At 37.3% G+C, this 22,456-nt stretch overlaps 1 protein-coding gene and 1 pseudogene across 2 annotated transcripts; both read left to right on the top strand.

Annotated features, from left to right (window-relative positions):
* Positions 1-2,338, top strand: part of LOC104911228 — a 4,500-nt pseudogene extending 2,162 nt beyond the window's left edge.
* Positions 2,339-11,376: 9,038 nt separating this feature from the next.
* LOC100542224 (alpha-1-antitrypsin-like) lies at positions 11,377-17,335 on the top strand. 2 transcript variants are annotated; one of them, XM_003206691.4, is made up of 5 exons: positions 11,377-11,481; positions 12,241-12,930; positions 13,393-13,663; positions 14,377-14,524; positions 15,187-17,335. In XM_003206691.4, exons 2-5 carry the CDS (start codon positions 12,258-12,260, stop codon positions 15,388-15,390), a joined length of 1,296 nt encoding a protein of 431 aa, XP_003206739.1. In that variant the 5' UTR covers positions 11,377-11,481; positions 12,241-12,257; the 3' UTR covers positions 15,391-17,335. The 2 variants fall into 2 exon arrangements, with proteins under 2 accessions (XP_003206739.1, XP_031409524.1); XM_031553664.1 differs by lacking the exon at positions 11,377-11,481 and having other exon boundaries at positions 12,198-12,930.
* The last annotated feature ends 5,121 nt before the right edge of the window (positions 17,336-22,456 follow it).

Here is a 22,456-nt window from a genome sequence, read left to right as displayed (position 1 = left end):
TGTGAATGCAAATGAATGTGCTAGAATTAACATGATGCAGCATGAGAGTGATTACAACAGCTAGTATGACCAGGATCTCTCTTATGAGGTGGTAGAGCTGCCTTACAAGGGCACTGCACAAGCATTGCTCAGTCTGCCTGATGCTGGAAAGATGAAACAAGTGGAAAATGCTTTCTCTAAGGAAACAGTGGTAAATTGAAACCAGGTAACTCTAGGTAGTTTAATTATTATATTTTAGGAAACAGTATTAATAGAATGCATCAATTTCAGATCTCCTTCTCCTAGATTTAGTGTAGTAATTTCATAAATGGGATTTTAAATTATTCCAAAGATAACCCAGAGAGGAGCGTGACTGATTAGCAACTGCAATCTCTCTGACTGAAAGAAGTGGACATGGCCTTGCAATGATTAACTCAAGACTTATTTGGCTACATTTTGGTTACTATACTTCTTTATTTTTTTTTTTTTATTGTATGTTGTTAATAACTAATTCATTTGCTTCACCCTATCCTAGATTTTGTTCTCCTTTTCCCTCCTTTTGGGCTTTCTACAACTGGTCTGCTTTTTCTCTGTAGTCTTCTAGCCACAAAATTCTGCTGGGGACATATGTCTTGACACTGGGATGAAAGAGTGACAATGAAGATATTAGTTTGTTTTTATTCAAATGTAACTAAAATCAAAGAAAAACTGTATGTACAAGAAAATGGATTGGGCATCTCTCTGGGTGTCCACACATAAATGCTACCAGCAAACACATTAGGAATTAGAAGAATACTATCAACTGTCATTGAACTCCATTCTATCCAGCCTTCTGACTGAAACAAGATTACAGTGCTTTACCACTGTTTTGTTTTCTTTGCTCAACAGAAGATTACATAGGCACTTGCCAAGGATTTCCATTATTGGGTCTTACGATGTCAAAGATTTCTTCATGGAAATGGGCATTACCGATATATTCTCTAGTAATGCTGATCGGTCTGGAATTAGCAGCAGTTGTACACTGCAGGTTTCACATGCGAATGGATGGACAGATCCAGTGATGGGGTGGCTGTTAGTGTTTCTGATCAATTTTATAAGCGAGCCCTGGAACAATTGATAAAGTATTGCCAGTGAAAGTCCAAATCATCTAAGAAAGTAAACAACAGTTGTCATCCCACTATACTCAGGACTGGTAAGCCTGAGTCTTCTCACCAAGCTCTCCTTATTCAGTCCTGCCAAGGAAAACACTCCTTGCAATTTATTGGGGATTCACTATTACAAGAGAGTTTGGTCCAGAAAAGAGGTGATCTTCACCTCCTGTTTGTTGTTGTTTGTGGTTCTGTATAGTATCTCCACAACATTTGTTCCTTTTCCCTCCAGGCAATTCATAAGGCTCTGCTGGAATTTGATGAGACTTGAACTGAGGCTGCAGGATAATCCTTACTGAAGATTCACTTCCTTATATTACCACCAAATTCAACAGACCCTTCATTGTGTTGATTTTTGACAAAGCAACCAGCACCAACTTTTCATGGGGAAAATTGTTGGTCCTACTGTGAAGTAATTGCTGGGTTACTGGAAGTGCACTTGGCATGAGTTATAATGGCAGCCGTGCTTGCACACTGGACTGATTAATTTTGCCACTGGTTGAGAAATATTTAGAATTAAATGAAGAATTTCAGTAGAAAATTGATAAACAAACAAACCAATGAATGGTTTAAAAATATAACATTTTCCACTGCTGAGTAATTCAAGTTATCAAGAAATTCTACATATTTTCCTTGGAAGAGAGATTTTTGTAAAGAGTTTTGTTGTTTCAATAAACATTTTCTCTCTTTAAGCAGTTCTGTTAGACCACTTTCAGTTTTGAGTTATTCAACACAAGCTTTGCTCCAGTGGGTAACAAACCACTTATAATGCAGCTATCTCTATCCTGGGATTGCAGATATCAGTAGTCACCCGAGGTAGTCCCTACAGAGTTCTTTCTTCTTTACCTATCTCTTTGCTGCCTAGTTTGTTGTTGTTATCCTTCAATCAAACACTTTGTCAATGTCATTCTAAAAAGACTTTAACAACAAAAAAGAAAATTCTCAGGAGAACAGACTCATTCTACTGTAGCACTGTGTCTTTTTCTAGTCCACAGTGTCATCAAAAAATGATGAAAGATGGCGACATTAAGTATAAACTGTCAAAGAATCGTCCTGCAACAATGTTGTCCATGAACTATTGCTATGGTTGATGAATAAAATAAGCATTGATTTAAACCCATCACTAACTCTCACTGTCTTCAGTCTCTTGCTATAAATCTTTTAAAATCAACACAGACTTTCAGTCACACTTATTAACATAGTAGGCTGGATGTAAATATGTTCTAAAGACTGTAAAGGAGTCCATATTTTCTTATATGGAGACAGAAGTTCTTTACATTCTCTCCTTATGTACTTTCTTGAATAAAACCTATTTTCAGAAATCACATACACTCTTTCTTCTTTGCTGGTCAGCAGATCTCCCACTCTTACTGCAGAGGAGCAGTGGAGCTCAGTCTTGCTGATCTGTACACCAAACTCTTCATTGTGCAGTTACAGACCCAAGGAGAGTCTGACGCCTGCTTTGAAAGCTATTCTCCCACTTCACTACACCCTTTGATTCATGCCATTGCATACTGGCCCTGGATAAATGTTTTGCAAGTGGAGGCTAGTCCCTGGCCCTGGGAAAATGATGCTCTAGAATGTACATTGCTCAGTACTACGGTTGTTCTGGCAATGTTCTGCAAGCACTGAGAAGGCTATGTAAGCCCCACATCAACAACTCCCCATTGCTAATGAGGCTTTGACCTTCTGAACTGTACTCAAGAACTTGGTCCAGCCTCAGAGGTGCTTTACTGGGACTTATCGGTGTCTGTAGTGTGGGCTTAGTGTATGGGGGACAGCTATGCTTTTGACTCAACAGACTTGGAGGCTCCTATCTTGTTTGTAAAGAGGAGTCCTTTTGCTCCAAGCAGCAAGAACTCCATGGAAGCCCTGAGCTATTGCTTATGCTGGAGTGATACCATCTCTCAATGGATTGGGAGATAGTAAAAGCAGCAGATTTTACAGTATTGAGATCAAAGATAATTTGCTATGGTGTGAGGCAGCCTGCTCTGCAATATCTGTATGAACTCAAAAAGATCTGGGAGCAGTTCCAATGAGATCCCACCCTGATAAATTGGTGCACCAGCACTGATTACAAGGCAGGATGGTGAGATTTTTATCAGAGCAGGGTGGCAGAAAAACAGGTTCCAGACCTATTGCTAAAGAGAAAGAGGTTAGAAAAATTCCCATGGTTGCTGGGATAGAGCAGAGGCTTCAGGAAATAACACATGGAGCAATTTCCAGCCCCTTTTGCCTCCCAGGCCTTTGCTTTTGAGAAAAGAAACAAGGAGCTGAAGGAGGAGAGCTACAATGGGAGCTTTCACACTGGAGTGAGAGGAACAGGGCACTTTGCTGCTTCTGCCAAGAATCTGGCTTCCTATAGGGAGACTTTGAATGCTGGGTTTGGGAAGTATCTATCAGCACATGGGGCATCATCGCAACTTTCTTCCAGTTGAGAAACTTCACAACCTAGAGAAGCAGGTTGGCCTGAGCAGTTACAGGACTGGGAGTGGGAAGAGAGATTGTCACAAAATTTTCTGCCAGGATAAGATGTGGAAAGAGCACAAAACAAACAAGTCATTTGCCATATGAATGAAGAAGGAACACAAATACCTATAATTTACAATGTGAGCATTCATACAGTCTGGATACCTAAACGCACCTGGCTGATGTTATTCACAGCAAAGACCTGAGGATGTTCTGCAAGAATAGGAATAATTCTGTCAACGTTTTATGACATTTTGTCCTAATTCACAGAAAACCTGATCATATCTATCTGGCCTGTATCATCTGTCATTGTTGCTTTTGTCTCTCTTAATGGGTGATATGGAACGTTCTTCTTCATGCTAATTATATCAGTGGTAGAGAAAGAAACGGTGTTCTGACAGACAGGTCAAAATTTCCGTTTAAGGACTGTGTACCCATTTTATCTGTGATAAGCACATGTATTTTATGGACTCTTTCATTTATCTGTAGGTATGTCTATTAAATTCATTTTATCTTCCACTACAACAAAGCCTGACTTGATTAGTATGGCTCAATCTCACATTCATTCCTCCAGTCTGCACAACAGCTGGAACTAGACCAAGCCCAGAATGATGCACAGAGCTTCTATACACCCTACAAAGTATCATTCACTTGATTTGCTGAACTGACAGTCAGTAGAAGGGAAAGTACAACTTACAGTGTCTCTACAATACCCACCCTAGACAAATGAACTCCTGCAAGTCTGTTACTCCGACCTGAAATACTTACAGGAAGACCAAAGAAAAAAAACTTAAATAAAGAGAGCTTAGTGTCCTTGCAAGGGAAGATTCACCCACTGGTCTAAACCCCTGAAAAACAGCCTAGATGTGTGTAGACAGATCTTAGTGCCAAGTTTCTCCTGGCAGTCTCTAAGCCTTGTGGGAAGAGAGTAAATTTGTTCTGTCTGACCTTGTTTATGGTCCACTGTGGCTGTTTGCTGATGGGACAGTTTCTGTCAGTTTCTGTTCTGTCTACACTGCCCTTTGGCAGGGTCTATTAAATATGTAGTCATAAGCCACGAAGCAGCATGATTTTAGGGGTAATGCTGTCCATTGCTTTTCTACCTTTCACCAGCACCTTTCTCCTAGCAGCCCCTGCTGTGTAGTACATCTCTACCTTTACCCACATGGAACTGCTTTGATTAAACTCCTTGCACATATACAGTGGTGACAACATCCATTCCTTGTAAACTGTTAACCAACAATGACTGATACAGAAATATCCCTGGTATTTTCTCAGTCTCAGGTTTTACAGAGAATCTATTTTTAAATAAGGAAGTAATTGTGTTTTCCTCAGACTAAAAGTTTTAAAGAAAATGATATAATTCATCCATTTCATGTAGATGCCCTTGACTATGATTAATATCCTGGTTCCAAAAACTCAGCTCAGCACACATGTTTATGCAAATGACTTTGTTGTCTTTTCGTGAAAGAGAATTTCCATAATGAAACTATGTTTTCTGTTCAAAACTACTCCTACAGATGAATTTATCAGCAGTGAATTAGCCTGATTTATACAAATGACTCTTATTTATTTCTCTTATGTCTGATTGCATTCAGTTTCCATTCCATAAGTCATCTGGCAACAAACAACTTACGATTTATTACTTTGTGGTTGGAAAACTTATGTTAACATCAATATGATGCTCACATGGAAGGTCTGAAGAGCACTGTGCTTTGCCTGACTTTTGCAGCTGTTTTGTTAAGGAAAAGCTGCTATATTGTTTTCTCTGTCTCATGTGGGAAACGTGGACCAGGCGGAAGATGCTCTGCTGAAGGTAAATGTTTGAAGGAGAAAAACAACACTGGAAAATGATGTTTCATTAAGTTGTGATAAGAACTTCGGTTGCAGCTAGAAAGATTCTCAGAGCAAGAGAAAGTGTTTGTGCATGGCTATGTTTAAAGATTTAATGAAAAGTAGGTTTTAAAATGCATTATGAATGCAAAAATCAGCATATTACCTGGACCTCCTTTATACGTATATGTTGATATACTGTTCACACATATGCAAAGAGATCCTTTAGGCATCAAAAAAAAACACGCTTCATTTCATACATTCAAGAAACAGGTAAAGAAATGTACAATTTGAATTTATTTTCTGTTCCTTATATTTTTCAGGTCTGAGTCCTATCCCTCAGGCAAATCTTACGGAAGAGATTTCAATACATCTTGAATCCACCTGCCCTGATTGGAGATTATCACCTTACGCCAGTGCTGGACATAGTGCTGCGTGTCATAGCTTTGATATACTCAGAGTTGTAGCAGAGATGATTCAGAAGAGGCATCAAACAGAGGCAAATATTTTCCCATCCTTTTAGCTGCTTCTAGGTTGGTAGAATAGAGAAGACAATCCTGCAATCACAACAGAAAGGCCATGTAGGCATAGTTTCAATATCAAAGTGGTTTGTGGTAGTATGTTAACATGAGCTGCTGATAGAAATGGGATTTTGCTAACCTGCCAGAACATTAACTGAGAAGATAAGGTCAAACACACAGTTTGTTCTTTTTCCTCTGTTGAAATAAAGGAGAGGGCAGATGCAATAAAATATCACGGAATCTGTCAGAATCCTCAACATCCCAAAAGTTTACAGTGTTGAAGACTTTTTTTGAGGAAATGGATATGAGCAATGGAATCATATCATAAACTTCATTTTATAGAATATTTTCATTCAGAGCTAGCTGCTCTGACATCTTCTCTGTTATGCAAGCAGCATTAATTTATTTAATGACCACAAATGACAATATTTTGCAAAGGTTATTCCAAATGCTTTTTACCTATCCTTGGGAACAAAAAGCTTCATGGGTAACTTCAAAATGCCCACATAAGAAATTTAGTTACTGCTTGTATAAGATAATGTCTGCAGCAGAAAAATAGACATATATGACAGAAAATTAAATTTAATAGAAATGCTGAGTTTTTCTTCTGGCTGAAGATAACTTCATTCTAAAATGAGAACTTTATTCCTGCCTGAACTTGTCACTCTGAAAGTTGTCTGCATAAAAAACTGCTGTTAAGTTGCTTTCATTTCAGTATACCAGTTATGAGTAGTAACACCTCTGCAAGAAGACAAATTTGCAGTCTGATTCTGCTGGCCATTTTTCTGCAGGTGGATCGTCCAGCATAGAGCTTCACGTTCTGGAGAAAATCAAGGAATGGAAAATCAAGAAAATACCGTCTTCTGGTAAAATCAAGGAATGGACAAGACAGATTTTGTCACTTTTTGAAGCTAGAAAGATCAGTATCTGGATTGTTGTTGTGTCAGTAGGGATTTTGATTTTCTTTTGAAGTTTTACATGCAGAGTTTTTTACCGTCCTTCTAATGCAGGAGCTAGGGACTCTCAACTACAGCATGGAGAAGCCAGGTTCAAAGCCAACAAAAGGTATTTCTGAACACAGCAGAAAGTGTATGTAGAGTGGTACATTGCAATATGATCCTGCAACCCAAAAGTCTACCAGCTCAAAATGTGTTTCTCATGCTCATCTCTTAGTGCTCTGCTGCAGGACAGATCTGGGTACCACTGAGTGAGAACACTCAGACTCCAAGGAGTCCAAATGAGCATTGTTTAGCTATCTCTTGCACTGCAAAACTTTTCTTGCTGAGAAAGGACATGAACTAACAGAATAGGAAATGTTGAAAAAGGCTTGTTTACCCAGGTGCAGCAGACGTACTGACTGCTACAGGATGTAGAAAGCAATACTTTGTGTCCCTCTCCCACTACAGTGATGCTGGCTCTAGACAAATATGACCTGTCAACAGGTGCCTTTTCCCTTAGAAATGTATTTCTATACAAACGTTCACTGTTATATATCCTTACTGTTTCTATACTGAAGGTAGTGCAGTGGAAACTTAGGTCAACTCCTCTTCTTTGGCAAGCAAATGAATTTCAGTCCAAAACTTACAATGAACAACCATTCAAAGATGCATCATTTCATCACTTTCCAGTTCTGTAATCAACTGTTCACACTTGTAAAACCTTTCCAAAGTGGTTCTAAAGGACTCCGTTTAAACTCTCTTACAAACAATTACATATAAAGCACTTCTGGGCTGATCTGTTCTAGATTAATTATATATGGAAGTATCGCCAGTCTGTTTTTCCAAGGTGGATTCAAGATAATAAGAATTTCCAATCATTATATATCTAATTAAATGTGTATCATTTACCATGTTTTTACTTATCCTTGCTCAATTTGCCGACTGAATATTTTCTCAAACCTACTTTATTGCAGTTCTTCAATAGCTTTTTTTATCAGGTAGATAGAGTAAATATGAGATTCGGGAGTGTTAGGCTTTTAGGAATTGATTTCTAAAATTCTCTTCTTCCATGGTATATCTCAGCTAATTCAATAGAAACTGAAATAAAACATATACTTTCTGGAAAGCACATATAAATAAAGCAAATGGTGATAAAAACAGAGAAATATCATTATTGAAAGATAATATAAAATATCTTGATTTTTCATAAGTAAATGTTGATGCTGAAAATATTAATGATAATGAGAAACAGAATCACATGAGCTGTGAAAGCTGAGACAATTTTACTGTCATTATCTCAAACACAAAGAAAACAAAACAACAGGCTTGGTTTCCAAAGGTAACAGCCTCAAATTTTCACGTTTGTAGTTACCCGCCTTCTCTTAGCAACCCGTCATAACAATGCAGTTTATTGCCAAATTTCAGTACAGCTTTCTTGAGAGGTAGGAAATTGAAAAACCATTATGCTACTATTTGAAAATTGGTGAAATCCGATTTTGCTCCTGCTGTGGGGGTGGCAGGCAAGACTTTTGCTGCTGTAAGTTTTGCTGGCAGCAGCTAGCAGTATGCACGTGGCTGAGAGACCCAAGTGCTATTTGGGGGCAAAGTATATATACATTTGTATTATGACTTACTGTGGGATGTGAAGTACTGTGTGTTGACACCATGCTTTTAACCTGCATTAGAATGGAATAGAGGGATAAACTCAGGTTTTTAATGTCATTAATTTATTTGGGGCAGTTTAGGGGCTAATGATAATAACAGGACAATTTGCCTCAAATGAGGAACTGGATTCTAATCTATCATAATACTAAAAGATGAGGCAAAGACAGGTGTTTCTACTTTTTCACCGCTTGATGGGAGGAGTCTGCAGCTACCTAAAATTTAAAATTTTCACTTCTAACGATACGTTCCATTCTGATGATGAGAATTCTTTTTGCTAAACTTGAGCAAAACTTTCTAAGTTTTAGTAAAAAAATGGTTTAGAAAGTGGAAATTTCCTCATATAAAATCCAGAAAATATGCAGTTTTTCAAGCACTCAAAGAAAATGCTTTTCTAGTGATTCTTACATTAATATAAGCTCATAACTAGACACAGTTTCTTCAGATTTTGTTCAATTCAAATCACGACGCATTAATTGTTGTCATTGGTTCAGATTTAACACAATAATGATTATCCATAGTGGAACTGCTCTCATACTACTCATATGACTAAAATTAGTAGCTCACATCTTACACAATCAAGTAGTACATTCAAAAACAATTCCTTGGACTTTTGTTTCCTCAGCAGCATGCTTGGAGACTTCCTGGAGGGAAATCTGTTTCCCAACTTCCAGGTTTATGCCTATATCATCTTAATGTTCATCCTTTAGGAGAACTAACTGTCAACAGGACAGTTAGATTAGTGCTATTCTAAGAAACTATTTAGGAATGATAAGTACAGAAAACCTTGAGATTAACATTACTGAGGATGTGTGCTCTGTTTTTCTACACACTGAAATATTATTTAGCCGGGGATTATTTTTCCTCTCTCCCTCTAATGTTTTGACAAGGTAGAAAAATAGATAACGAAGGGAAATAAAGTGTAGAGCTATAAAAATAAAAACAAACAAACAAACAAACAAACAAAAAACACATACCAGAAAACAGAGAAGAATAAATCTTGTCTATCTTGGGAAATTAAGAAGGAATTATATGCATTATTTTTTATACATCTAGTTTTTTGGCATAGTGAAACCTGGAAAATGAAGTCCTCTCTCTGGACAGCTTAGCTACTTGCTAGGCAGCTTGGCATCACTGAAATGCTCTCTCTTAATCCCACAGTGACTATAAACCATAATAAATGTGTTTTTGCTATTGCAAGCAACATATTCTTTCCTACTTTATATGTTCCTAGTTAGTATCAGAAAAAAGCTTGAATCAGACACAGCTTCCAGAGTCTCTGGGGCTGAAAAAATATCTTTTGATTATTGAGTGAAGAAAACAATAAAGAGTAACACAAAATGTAGCAATTCTCAGTAGAGACTATGGATACCTGTATTTTTCTGTTAAAGTTAAGATGTACTACAGCAATTCGTTGCGTGATGTTCTAGTAACACACTGAGAGACTGAGGGTATAGTTTTGTCTGTTATATACTAAAAAATGTTAGCAAAGTATTACAAGGGTTACAAGGCCAAACATTTGGGTTTTAGGAAATACCAGAATTAATACTGCCTAGCCTTGATGTAATAACAATGGCAAATGGAATAGGCATCACACATTTTACCATCTATATAATGACAGGGCTATAGAGATACTCAGAAGTCCTGAACTCTTGTCTCATTTCTGGGACTGGATATACTCTAATGGTTACTATGCTTCTATTCTGTACCCATGTCTGCCCACTCTTTTCTCTGCCTTCTCCAACATTTATCAGGATGTACCAGGTGTGCTTTCCCACCTTGTTTCCTGCCACACATTGAAACATAGGGAACTCAAATGTATTTTGGGAGGCATCACCATTATCGAGCACATGATCTATGTATAGTTGTGTCCAGTACCTATTCAAGTGCTCCTTTAAACAAGACTATGTTCCCAGGGTGGAACTACCAGTTGCCTACTGTTGCTCTGAATAAATTAGCATTGATTTCCTGGCAGCTGGCCAAGCACCAGCAGGTTTTTTGGAGTTACAGCTCATGCCTTTCACACAGCAGTGCTGATAAAGAAAGCTTTCCACCAAGCCCCTTTTTTCTTCCACACTATTCTTTTTATGCTTTTTCTGTCTGTTGGTTTTTGCTTTGTTTTGGTTTTTTTTTGTGGGTTATTTGTGGTTTTGTTTTCTCTAAAAACCAGGAGGAAAACTCTTCCACACCACCACTTCACTGTTACCCAGTCACAGGCTATGGTCATCAGCACCATCAGCATCACCTGCTAGAAATGTCTCATTAGAGTGGTAATGCCACATTGTCTGTTGCTGTTATTCACTAAAGAATCTAGAAACCATTACTAATTGCACACAATCTGGTCCCTTTAAGAAATCCCCTCTAGTAAATGTTACGTTAAAAAGAAGCACGGTAAGGTAGAAGGGCTTTACAAATCTAAAGGCAGCTTACCCTGTCACCGATAGAGAGATTATACCTCTGTCAGTAGCCTTGCCCCTATTTTTTTTTTTTTTATCTCCCCAACACTGAACTGAGGAAGATGATGGATGGGGAGGTTGTGCTCTTATGGAGCTGTAATGAGGTCTTCTTGCCATCTGCACCATGCCTAGGCTGCAGGCAATCTTCATGGGGATTCACCACCCTTGGCTGGAGCCATGATAGGCCCAGCTCTGTCAATATACCCACACAGCAAGCATCTCACAAGAACCCACAAACATGGTAACACCACAAGATATGGTCCCTCTCATCAGAGCCCTACCATCTGACAATATTATCTTGTGCTTGGATTGGACAAAATGTCTAAAACATCATTACTGCTTGCTGTGTATCCTCATTGATATTTTTTTTATTTGAAGTAATTAATGATTAACGGAGGTGCTCTGGTGAATCTTGTTCAATGAAGAGAACACTGGAGCAGATAAGGTGAATGTAGCAGGGTCCTCTTGTAGCACTGTAAGTACTCTTTCAATATTTTCTTGGATCATTTGGATATATCAGCTCAGGGGTTTGTGTTTTTGCCTGGGAAGGAAGTGTTTTCACATACAAGTAATGTATGCATAACAATTCATTATGAAAAGATTCAAAATATATCAAGGACAAACAAGAACTGCCTACTAGCACAGAAGATACTTCATCCAATTAAAAAAATGTTTTGGAATTAGCAAAGATCCATATAGAGACTTTGCTGCTACATTGATCCAATATTTTATCTTTGAGAAAATGGCTTATTTTGTACTTTGTGCCTTAAACTGTACAATGTGTGTTTACATCACATTTTAGTTTAACACATATTTCATTATCTATTTCTCTGAGTAAGGGAGAAGAACTAATAGAGCTGCAGTAACAGCAGTATGAGGTATAAAAGTGACTCCCATCTCTTTTCTCTGGAGAAAAGGTCATAAACTTTCTTTGTGTCTTTTGTGTTATTTGTGATTTAAAAACAATGATAAACAAAAAAAACCCCACTTCTATATATATTTTACTGGTTATTATGATCAAAATTGTTTCTTTTGTGAGAGTATGTGGTAATGCACAGGTCATCTGGAGACATATTCATTCAGGGGGTTGCTGCATGAGGTATGTGAAACAAAAGGGAGGGATTTTTGAGAACAGATAGTTGTACTTTGAGAGCTTCATTTTAGTTGGCTGAAACATGCAAGCATGAAGAAATTTATTTCCCTGCCATGTTTGGTGTGTTTGTTTCTTTTCCAGGAAGGGGTAAAAGGAAAATGAAACCCACCTTCTCCTTGTGTTTTCTGCTGGCTGTTTTGTATTCTGTTGCCCAATGTCATCAGCGTCCTCGCTACCACAATAAACAGGACGATTCTAAAGGAGCACATTACCCAGGTAGCATTTCTCATGGGGAAGGAGTTTTTCCAAATAAAAACAAAACTTTTGTCAAAGTAGTTCACAGCAATGCTGATTTTGCATTTTCATTTTACAAGCTGGTTGCATCCGAAGCAACCGATCAAAATATCTTCTTTTCACCCATAAGCATTTCTGCTTCCCTTGCAATGCTGGCACTGGGTGCCAAGTCAGCAACGCTAACACAGATTCTGGAAGGTCTTGCCTTTAACCTGAAAAAGACTCAGGATCAGGAAATACATGAAGGTTTTTGTCAGCTCCTCCACATGCTGAACCGTTCAGATAGCAATCTTCATCTAAGCCTGGGCAATGCGCTTTTTATAGAAGAGACACTGAAACCACTACAGAAGTTCTTGGAAGATGCCAAAAGCTTTTATCAGTCTGAAGTCCTTTCTGCTGACTTTAACAACTCCTCTGGTGCTGAGATCCAGATCAACAGTTATATTGAAGAAAAGACAAATAAGAAAATTGTTAAACTAGTAGAAAATCTTGATCCTCTCACCACAATGGTTCTTGTTAACTATGTCTTCCTTAAAGGTAAGAATTACTGAAGGGTACAAAGATTGTAACTTAGACACACTTATTGCAGAGAATGAAGGAAAGAAACTGTAATTTGAGTATTTATTTTGAGGAAAATATGTTCAGTATCTAAAAATTATTCCAATGAAATCATGTACATGTGTTAAGAGTAAGGATGTCCTTACTTGTTTGAGTAAAAGACAGGATTGTTTTTAGAAAATACTTCAGTTGTACTTGGTAAATTATTTAATGTGATGACTGACTCATGAATTAGTAAAAGATGTAGTTTGCAGTATCGTTTCTCTGTAACTGTCTTCAGGCATCTCGGAAATAATTAAACACCAAAGGGTGCAGTTAATATGGTAAAAACAATGTTTGCTCTAATCAAAGGGAAAGAGTGGGACTAGATTCTATTTTATTCGTAATGAAGATTTGTCTTTGTATTCCATTGAATTATTTTTCTTCTTTTTTTGTCATAAGCTCATTGGCAGAAACCCTTCAGTGATTCATACACAAAAAAAGAAGATTTTTTTGTGGATAAGAAAACATCTGTAAAAGTTGACATGATGTATCGGAAAGGTTACTACAGAAATTACTTTGATGAAGAGCTGTCCTGTTGGCTGGTTCAGATTCCTTACAATGGAAATGCTGCAGCATTATTTGTTTTACCTGATGAAGGGAAGATGAAACAGGTGGAAGATGCTCTTTTGAAAAGAACTGTGTCCAAATGGGAAAAGCTCCTCCAAGATAGGTAAGAGATTTTCCTAGTGTGAGAGGTCACTACATCATATTTTAGCAGTCAGTAAGATTGAGCTTGAAAAGTCAAATTATTTTACAGAACTCTGTTCACTTATAAGTCCCTCTCTGTGCAGGACTTCCCCTTTCTTAGCTTAAAAATGAAAAATACATCTGGATAGTGAACAGGGCATTGGTCTTTTTATCCTCAGCATCGTGGTGATGAAGTTAAACAGAGGCTTGTTTTATACGGGCACTGTGAAATTTAAATGGAGTAGCTATTTCTGAGGTATTGGGTATTAGAGTGGTGAGGGCCTGGTGGGATCTGCAGTGTTGTGCATGAAAGATGAATTTTACTTATTTACTGTTACTGAAGCTGTTTCTGTGCTGGCCCATGTCATTTTTATGTTCAAACAGCCTTAGGACAACATGTCATGTTCTTATAAGATGCCTACTGCCTAGTGAGGCTTTGTTTGTAGCAGAGTTTACATACAGTTATGTCTTCTGTGAATCCTTGAAACCCACTGTGGATGTAGAAGTTAACATGGACTCATACTGCTCCAATTCCCTGCATTACATAACTATACTGGTAGAAAGGGCTATTTGAAACCTAACAGCAGACTTTTGTTGCTTAGGAAAAAAATATAAATGAGAATTGTCACTGAAGCGAAGCCATTGAAAAACATTACCTACATGACAATTTGTCCCTTTCGATGTTATATGTTTCAGAAAAATACACCTACATATTCCAAAACTTTCTATTTCTGGTACCTACGATGTGAAAAAGATAGTCAGAGAAGTGGGTATAATTGATCTATTCACTGAACAAGCTGATCTGTCAGGAATTACTGAGGATCCTGGACTGATGGTTTCAAAAGTAAGTCAGCACATGAAATACAGTGATCACAGAATTTTTTTATTTCTGGGAATCCATCACAGACATAAAACAAAAAGCTTATCCCAGTCTTTCTGAAGCAAGATTTAATCATAAGCATCTGCTACAAAGTCAAACATACCTTTTCTAAAACTGAAGTCAAACACGCAGATAAGGGGTTATAAACACATGGATCAAGAACAAGGAAGATATACGTATCATTGGATGTTCTTTTGGATACTAAACAAAATTATCTATAGGTAGCACATTAATTTTGGTAAAATACCCTCTAATAGAGGGCAAAAATGCTATTACTCTTGCCCTTCTAGTGCTCTAAAAAAAGTGGGGTTTTTTTTCAGCTGGATGATAGGGTAGATTTCTGATAACACATGAAGCTGCCAAATGTAAAACTGAGTCCAGGCTAAATTGTCAGCTTTCTTTACTTCCAGAACTTCTCATCATCAGTCATCTTGAATGCTCTTTGGCCATCTGCTGCACAAAGATTTCTCTCTGCGCACCCAGTTGATGGAGGCTTTCAGGGCTGATGTTATTGTTGATTGAGTGGGCAGGGAAGAGCTGGAGATGAACTTCCCCAGGTTGCTGTTGCTAGATCCCATCCCAGGCAGGTCTCCCTCTGCAGGTTGTTGTGCTTTATATCCTCACAGGTGATCCACAGAGCTGTGCTAAATGTTCATGAGAATGGCACTGAAGCAGCAGGAGTCACAGTGAAGGAGATTACATGGAGATCTGGTGATATTTCTCGTCCTCCTCGAGTCAGATTCAACAGGCCCTTTCTCCTGATGATTTTGGATAAATATGCTCATACCATCCTCTTCATTGGGAAAATTGTAAATCCTCTGAAAAAATAACTGATTGTCCAGAGGACAGGTACTTCTGCACATAGCTACCTAAGATCCTGTGATCCGGTAATAACTTTGCGTACACCAATGTGTACTGGTGTCTTTCAATTGTTGTTATTATATACATTTCTAACCCCTGAAAAGCAAGAACTACTTTTTCTTGTCCAAATGACACGGGTATTTCCTCTCTGGTCTACAGCTGTATGTAACTTGTATTGTCAACAAAGTATGAGTCACTTTTCAGCTGTTAAGATTTGGTTCAGCTGTTCTGCAATAATCCCTTCCAGACACTCTCCAGTATATGAGATCTGTACCCTCTTTCATGGATGATGTAGCTTTTACTCTACACCCAAAATGTGTGCAGGGGAGGCTGGGAGAAGAGAAATGGGGAAAAGAGATGGAAGGTGTACGTCCTGTCAGTTTAATCCACTGACTTTTGATGTAAAATGCAGAATATCTTAATATTGGAGTGACTTTTCATTTTTTTCTTTGTTGTTTTTGTTTGTTTGCTTCGTTGGTTAGTTGGCTGGCTTGGTTTGGTTTTTATTAGAATGAAGTTACATCACCACTGACTGCAACATTGGAATACACAATAATGTAAAGGGTTGACCATTACGATTAATTTAGCTGTTGTCTTCTTCTGTGGAAGTCCTATTCATGCAGGCAATTAAGTTGCTCTTCATTGTTGGGGTATTGACAATGTACTGAGATAAAATAAATGGTGGAATATTCCACACTATAGCACCAGTTTCTTTTTATGGATTTGCTGTCACTTTCATTTCTTTTTTTCTTACTGATTCCAACTTCATTATCACACCTTCCAGATAGACAAGTCAGACTGTGGTACAGAAATTATCTTCTCACAGGAAACAGCAAAGCTTTTCTTGGGACTGTTAATATGTTTTGAACTCAGAAAGCTATCATAGACATGTACATCAAATACAGGCAGTATTTGATAAGTCACACTAGATTTTAGCAGTGGATTGATACTATAGAATAAAAACATATAGTTACTTGAAATTTGTACCTTTTCTTTTAAAGATTCATGAGTCTAGTGTACTGCTAGTGTGTTATTTTATTAAAATATGCAAAGATGTTGAAAGCAGTTAAATATTTATTCGATCTTTCACTACAGAATATCTCAAATTGGTAAAAAAAAAAATAAAATACAAATAGCAACTTTGCAGTCTTTAGTCTCTTACAATGTGAAATAATATACCATGAAAATAATGATGACTATTTCTGAAACAATATTGTCCTGATTGTTTGGGGGATTTTGACTTGTCTCTGGTGTTAAATTACCACTATCAGTATTACTGGGCTGTAGCTGTATGTCAGCCAAGTATTGCTTGATGTTCACACTCAAAGCCCTCATCAAAACCACATAAAATAGTGACAAAACTTCCCTACTGACATCTGTTTTTGATCTATTCAGTATTTAGTAAAAGCTGCTGGCTAGAACATGGCATATATACAGACTTAATCTCGGTATAATACAGATAAACTGATTCTACAAAATATCATTTAAAAGTACTTGGCAAATTATGGGGCTAATTCAGGACAGCATGCTAAAGTCCAGCTTTGCAGTGACAACTATGTAAGCAAATATCATGAGACTTTATGTTTGTTCTTCATTGTGGACCCCAGATCAATACTATTTGCTATCATTAAAAAATTTAAATGATATTTTGCCAATCAGATCTCTCTTTGAGAGACAAGTTTGATGTCTGACCTATTTGGAAGCAGATGAGGAATAATCAAACATCATACGGGAATATTAATCAAAGTTTGTGCTTCCATTTATGTATGAAAAGATGCCATGAGGTATTTTGTTAAATTCTAATACAGTGGGACCTTTTCCTACATTATTTTCTCAAAGAAGGCATACTGTATAAGAGGAATGCTTAGAAATCACATATAGCCATGGTTATAAATAAATAAATAAATAAATTTATTATTGAAGTATTAGATTCTCCTCTCTCTCTCAAAAAAAAGGTAATCATGAAATATGTATAACCTATTTTTCCTTTTCTCATAATTCTTAAAGCAATCTGTCCACATGCACTTTATTGTCTTAAGATTCTGAGTTTAGCATCAGGCTTTCTAGAAGCATTAGTTCAGCTTTCAGAGAAAATGTACCAGGATACAAGTACAGAAGAAAAGTTGACTTTGATCATGCTTTATTCTTGGGATACCTAGTCTCAAAAGTAAAATGAGACCAGGTGAAGATTAGTCCCTCTATCATTAGCACTCTCTGTATTATTAAACTATCCCTGAATTAACCAAGTAACAAATAAATATAATGAAATTGTTGTTCATGTAGAGTCATCTTCAAATGGAAGTGGGGACCATATACAGTGTATTGTGTTGGTTCTCTGTGATTAAAAATAAAGATAAAATTTGATAAAGTTCAGAAAATATTTCTCACCAGAACTTCTTACTCTTCTCAACAAACTTGAGTGCTAAGTAATGAATATAGAACAATTGCAAAGCTGTAATTCTTATGAGTGTCGCAAGTTCAGTGTGCTCATGTTTTGCTCAGGGGAGGGTTTTTTCTTTCAATCTGCTGTTGTTTTTCTTCTTTTCTGGATTTCTGTTGATTGGTTTGTTTGCTAACTGTGAACTGCATGTCTGCATGGCACAAAGCAGTCTTCTCTCTCTAGAGAAATCCTCCGTAGAGTGAATGACTGTATGGCTCTATTTTGAGTCATTCAATCATGCACTCTAGAGAGAGAAGGCTACTTTGTTAGATATTAAAAGCCATAGAAGAATCGCCAATCTAAAAAGCAAAATTTAATGTATTTCTTGTGTAATAACTGGCAAAGATTTATCTACAAAAGTGAAACAAAACAAAAAAAAACAAAAAAAGATAAATAAAGAGCTCAAGAAAAAAAAGCCCAAAACACCCCAAGATCAATCCATGGTGGAGATGCACTTAATCCTTAGGACATTGAAAAGAATTCGAAAAAATATATATCCAACAGCAATTGTGAGTAGTGCTAAAGAACACAGAAGAAGAAAATGCAGTCAGGATTGTGTGTGGGGGCAGAGAAAGTAATAATATGCTTGAAGAAAAACAAGGAAAATGACATATTTCAAACAGCCAGCAGCCAGTGCCAATGCACAGGTCTTTGTTCCCATAGCTGTGCGGTATCAGCTAAGAACAGCATGTAATATAGCCAACAGCCTTAAAGGTCACTAACTGAAAAGCAAATTGCATATTGTACTGGAAAACCTACTGATGCTGTGTATACAATGCAGTAACAAATAGGAACACATAACAATAAAAAGCAGAGGCTGCTTAAGGAGAAAAACAAAGCTGAAATACACAGTTCTGATGCCAGTGTATTCTCATCAGAAATGGAGATATCACAGAATCACACCACAGCCAAATTGCCTTTTTATTTGTTTTCTAATACATGAGAACTAATTCACCAGATCTTGTTACTGTTATCTTGATATTGAATAACTCACTACGGTCCTGTGCTATATGATACTGCTCTTTCTCCACGTTGTCCTCAGGACACAATGACAAAGAAAAATGTTAGCAAAGTTTATGAAGTTCTGGTGTGGACAGTCCCCATGATGCCCCAATGATAATGAGAGGGGAGTCTCAGCTTAATGCCAGCCTACTGGTCCTAGTGTTGATCAGTGGTCAACACACTCACAATGTCTTCTTTGCCATTTATCCCCACAAATTGGTTTGTGCCAGTCATATCCCAGCCCCATCACTCAGGGTTTTGTACTTCTCAAAATCAGGTATGACGTATTTCGTTATGCATTCAGCATAATAGTAAATCCAACCGGTAACTAACAGACATCTCTGAGCAATACTACATAAATTTCTCAGCTCTCTGGTGATTTTTCACTGCTGAAAAATAAGTGGCTGTTAAGAGAACAAAACAAATGATGTAATTCACACTGACATGAAGTTAACCCAGCATTTCTGCTATTTATTAGATTCCTGGCATATGCTCTGTCATTTGGCCAGGAAAAAATATCTGTGGGACAAGATGAAAGGTCTGTGGCTGTTTGACTCCTGAAAATCTTTGGCAAAGAGTTGTATCTCTCTTCTTCAAATACAGCATAGTTTAGGCTAGGCTTATTTTTTGTTTGTTTGCTTGTGGTTTTTTGTTTTTTTTTTTAAATCTATTATATGTCATAATATTTCTTGATTAGGAAAATACACGTGAAGACATTGCAATATTGTGATAATTGTATTGTGACAATAAAAACATTAGTGAACACAGACAATCACTTGAAGTACTATTGTGTTTCACTCTTTTACTCTCTTGTTTGAAATATCCCTTCTGTGCATACTGAACTTTACCTTTTCCCAGGCCATGTCTGCAGCATTCTTCCAGACAAAAACTGACAGGATGTCTGGCTTTGAAGTTCAGTTTGATTTCCATGAACTGCTTCCAGATTATGGACTCAGACTGAACATCTCGCTACCTCTTCCTACTTCACTTTCCCAGGAATAGCAATATGCTTCTACTTCTAGAAATCTATCAATGTTATGAACCACAAAATTTTTTTATGTAAGAAACAATTTCAGTCATAAACCAGTTCAATGTGGGAAAAAAGGTAGGTTTACTGTCCATCAGAAATGAATGGCTCCAGAAGCAATGCATCCTTTAGCAGGGCTGCTGGCTTTCCATCACATACTTCATGTCACTCATTCCATCTGCGTAGCTGGCTTTGACATTTCTTAAGAGATTTCTCCAATTAAAATGGATCTGAATGTGTCTGAATGCGTTTGGTATGAGTAATGTGAGAAATATTTCTCAAACTTGTTTTACATATCTTCAACAGCATGTAAACCAACTAGATGCCTGGATTAAAAAGGAGGAAAATGGGAGAGCTTTCTCAGCTGCTGATTTACAGATTGTTGTTGCTTTATACAGTATGGAGTGCAAGCAACACAACAAAGTGGAGAAGAAGACACCTTGGTAAGGAGGTACCTTGTGAGAAGATAACATTTGTGCTACTACGCATATTACATATGCTGTCTATGGAATAGATTCCTATTTTCCCTTTAAAAAAGAGTGAGGTTGACAGCAGTGAAAAAGGGAGCCATCTCTCTGCAGAACATGGACTGGGAAAATATCTGCTTCAGAATAAAGATTCAGTCTTGTCTGATCACTTTCTAAGATTTCTATTTCTGTGCCATTTTTATGTGACATTTTTTTTGCACTTCCTGTACTGCATACATAAGATTTTGGGTTTAAGTTCTTTTAAGTCCGATGAATTACAAAAGAATCTCAGAGCTATTTCAATCTCAGATGACTCACTTTTTGGCCAGTTTTTGAATGGTGTAAGATGTTGAGGCTGCTTAGTGCAATAATTCACTTCCTGGTTTAAAAAGAAATGAAGAAAAAATGAGGACCAAATCTTAATTGGGTAAACATATATAATTATAATACTTGATTCTCTTCTAAAAACAGTCCTTTCTGTAGCTGTGTTGCTATACAAACTAAGACATCATAGATAAAAACTTTCATTTAATTCAGCATAAAGTAACATACTAATTCAGAAGTAGTGTAAAGGGTCTGATTTACTTCATGTTTCCATTGCTTTTAATAGCAAAGTCCACGCTCGTATAATTTCTCTTTTACTGACATTGATCGCCCAGATAGTTCATCCCAAGTTCCCCCAGAAATTCCAGATCTGTTTTCTTTCCAAAACACTCAAGTTGGATGTGACAGGTATGCTTTGGATGGAGGTAGAATTTGGGTGGGGAAAGATGTTGAAAGGTCAAGAGAAGTTTAAGGGGAAAACAGCCTTTCTAAACACATCAGTATTCATGGAGTTTGGCAACACTGAACTAACCGCTGAGGCCTAAAGTTTATATCTCATTTCTGTGGCTAAAACTGAGTAAGTATTTTTGGCATAGTGGATTTAATGGTGTTCCAGTCTTTCTTTAGAAACTACTTCAAAAACATTAATTAAAATTATTTTTTCTCATTGTATACATGCTGTCCTATAAGCATGTCCTATAAGCTCAGTCATAAATCTGAAACAGAATCAATTAACCTCTGTTAATAATGATGGCATTACATGGATAGATGGGTAATTTTCATTATGCTTTCTTACCAATTTGTAGGTTCTATTCCTCATTACATTTTAAATGGCAGCCAGCAAACAAGTCCATTCCCACATACTCACTAGTCACCTCAGTGACTAGCATAGCTCAAGAGCTGCAAGATAATTCAACATTTCCCTGGAAAGCAGCAATGTATTTGAAACCTGTCCTATCTCAGGTGACTATCATCAGCAGTTCTGAATTTGCATTAGGTTTTACAAGTGGGTCACAGCAAAGGTAGCTGGCAAAGCATTTTATTCTCTCCTTTGAGATATTAGATTGCCTTCCCAATGCTCTCCTGGGGTCCAGATTATCCATATGGATTTGGGAATACAAAGGCCTCACCTTTAATCTGATAGAGACAGAGGAGCAGCCAGAGCCATGGAGATTTTCCTTCAGTTCCTACTAAACAAGTTCAAGCTGAGCAAATACAACATCCTCAGTAAAAATGATAACCCAGAAATATCAGTTCAATGTCAAAGAGGTGAATGATGCTGAAGTTGGCAGAAACTGAATAGAAGATGAACAGTTTGGATATGGAAAATTCTAAATAAGTACTTTTTTCTGTTGCCATGAGGTAGTGCAGTACTAGGAGAGGCTGCCCAGAAAGGCTGTGGAATCTCCATATTTGGAGGTTCCCATCCCATCTCTGCCTCTTGATCCATGTTTCTATTTCACTTTTCATGTTTCTGCCATAAGCATCAACATGCGAACAATAACAAAGTCTAATTTCTGAGGTATAAGAGAAGTTACTGTGGTCTTAAATCTGTGACTCTTTCTGCATGGATCTAATTTTGCTTTGAGAAGCCTAGCTCTGTGCTGGGCTCAGGGTTTTGGTACTGTGACACAAATCCAGACCTGTTTTTAAATTTGAGAGTTGGAGTAGGCAAAGTTTATGTGGGAAGACAACTTGAACATGCAAGATTTAGTCACGTAATAATTGAAAAACAAACTTTCAAGGAGTGATCATTACTTCATACCAACATATGT

Source organism: Meleagris gallopavo, chromosome 5 (assembly GCF_000146605.3).
Source record: "Meleagris gallopavo isolate NT-WF06-2002-E0010 breed Aviagen turkey brand Nicholas breeding stock chromosome 5, Turkey_5.1, whole genome shotgun sequence".
NCBI lineage: Eukaryota > Metazoa > Chordata > Aves > Galliformes > Phasianidae > Meleagris > Meleagris gallopavo.
The sequence above is the reverse complement of the archived record's forward strand: the minus strand, read 5'-3'. Positions and strand labels throughout refer to the sequence as shown.

Bases quoted from the DNA above. Each gene is read 5' to 3' on its own strand.
- LOC100542224 (XM_031553664.1), top strand. From the start codon at position 12,213: ATGTTTGGTGTGTTTGTTTCTTTTCCAGGAAGGGGTAAAAGGAAAATG. The intron at 12,931-13,392 runs GTAAGAATTACT...TTTTGTCATAAG, and splicing joins TAACTATGTCTTCCTTAAAG to CTCATTGGCAGAAACCCTTC. The intron at 14,525-15,186 runs GTAAGTCAGCAC...ATATCCTCACAG, and splicing joins CTGGACTGATGGTTTCAAAA to GTGATCCACAGAGCTGTGCT.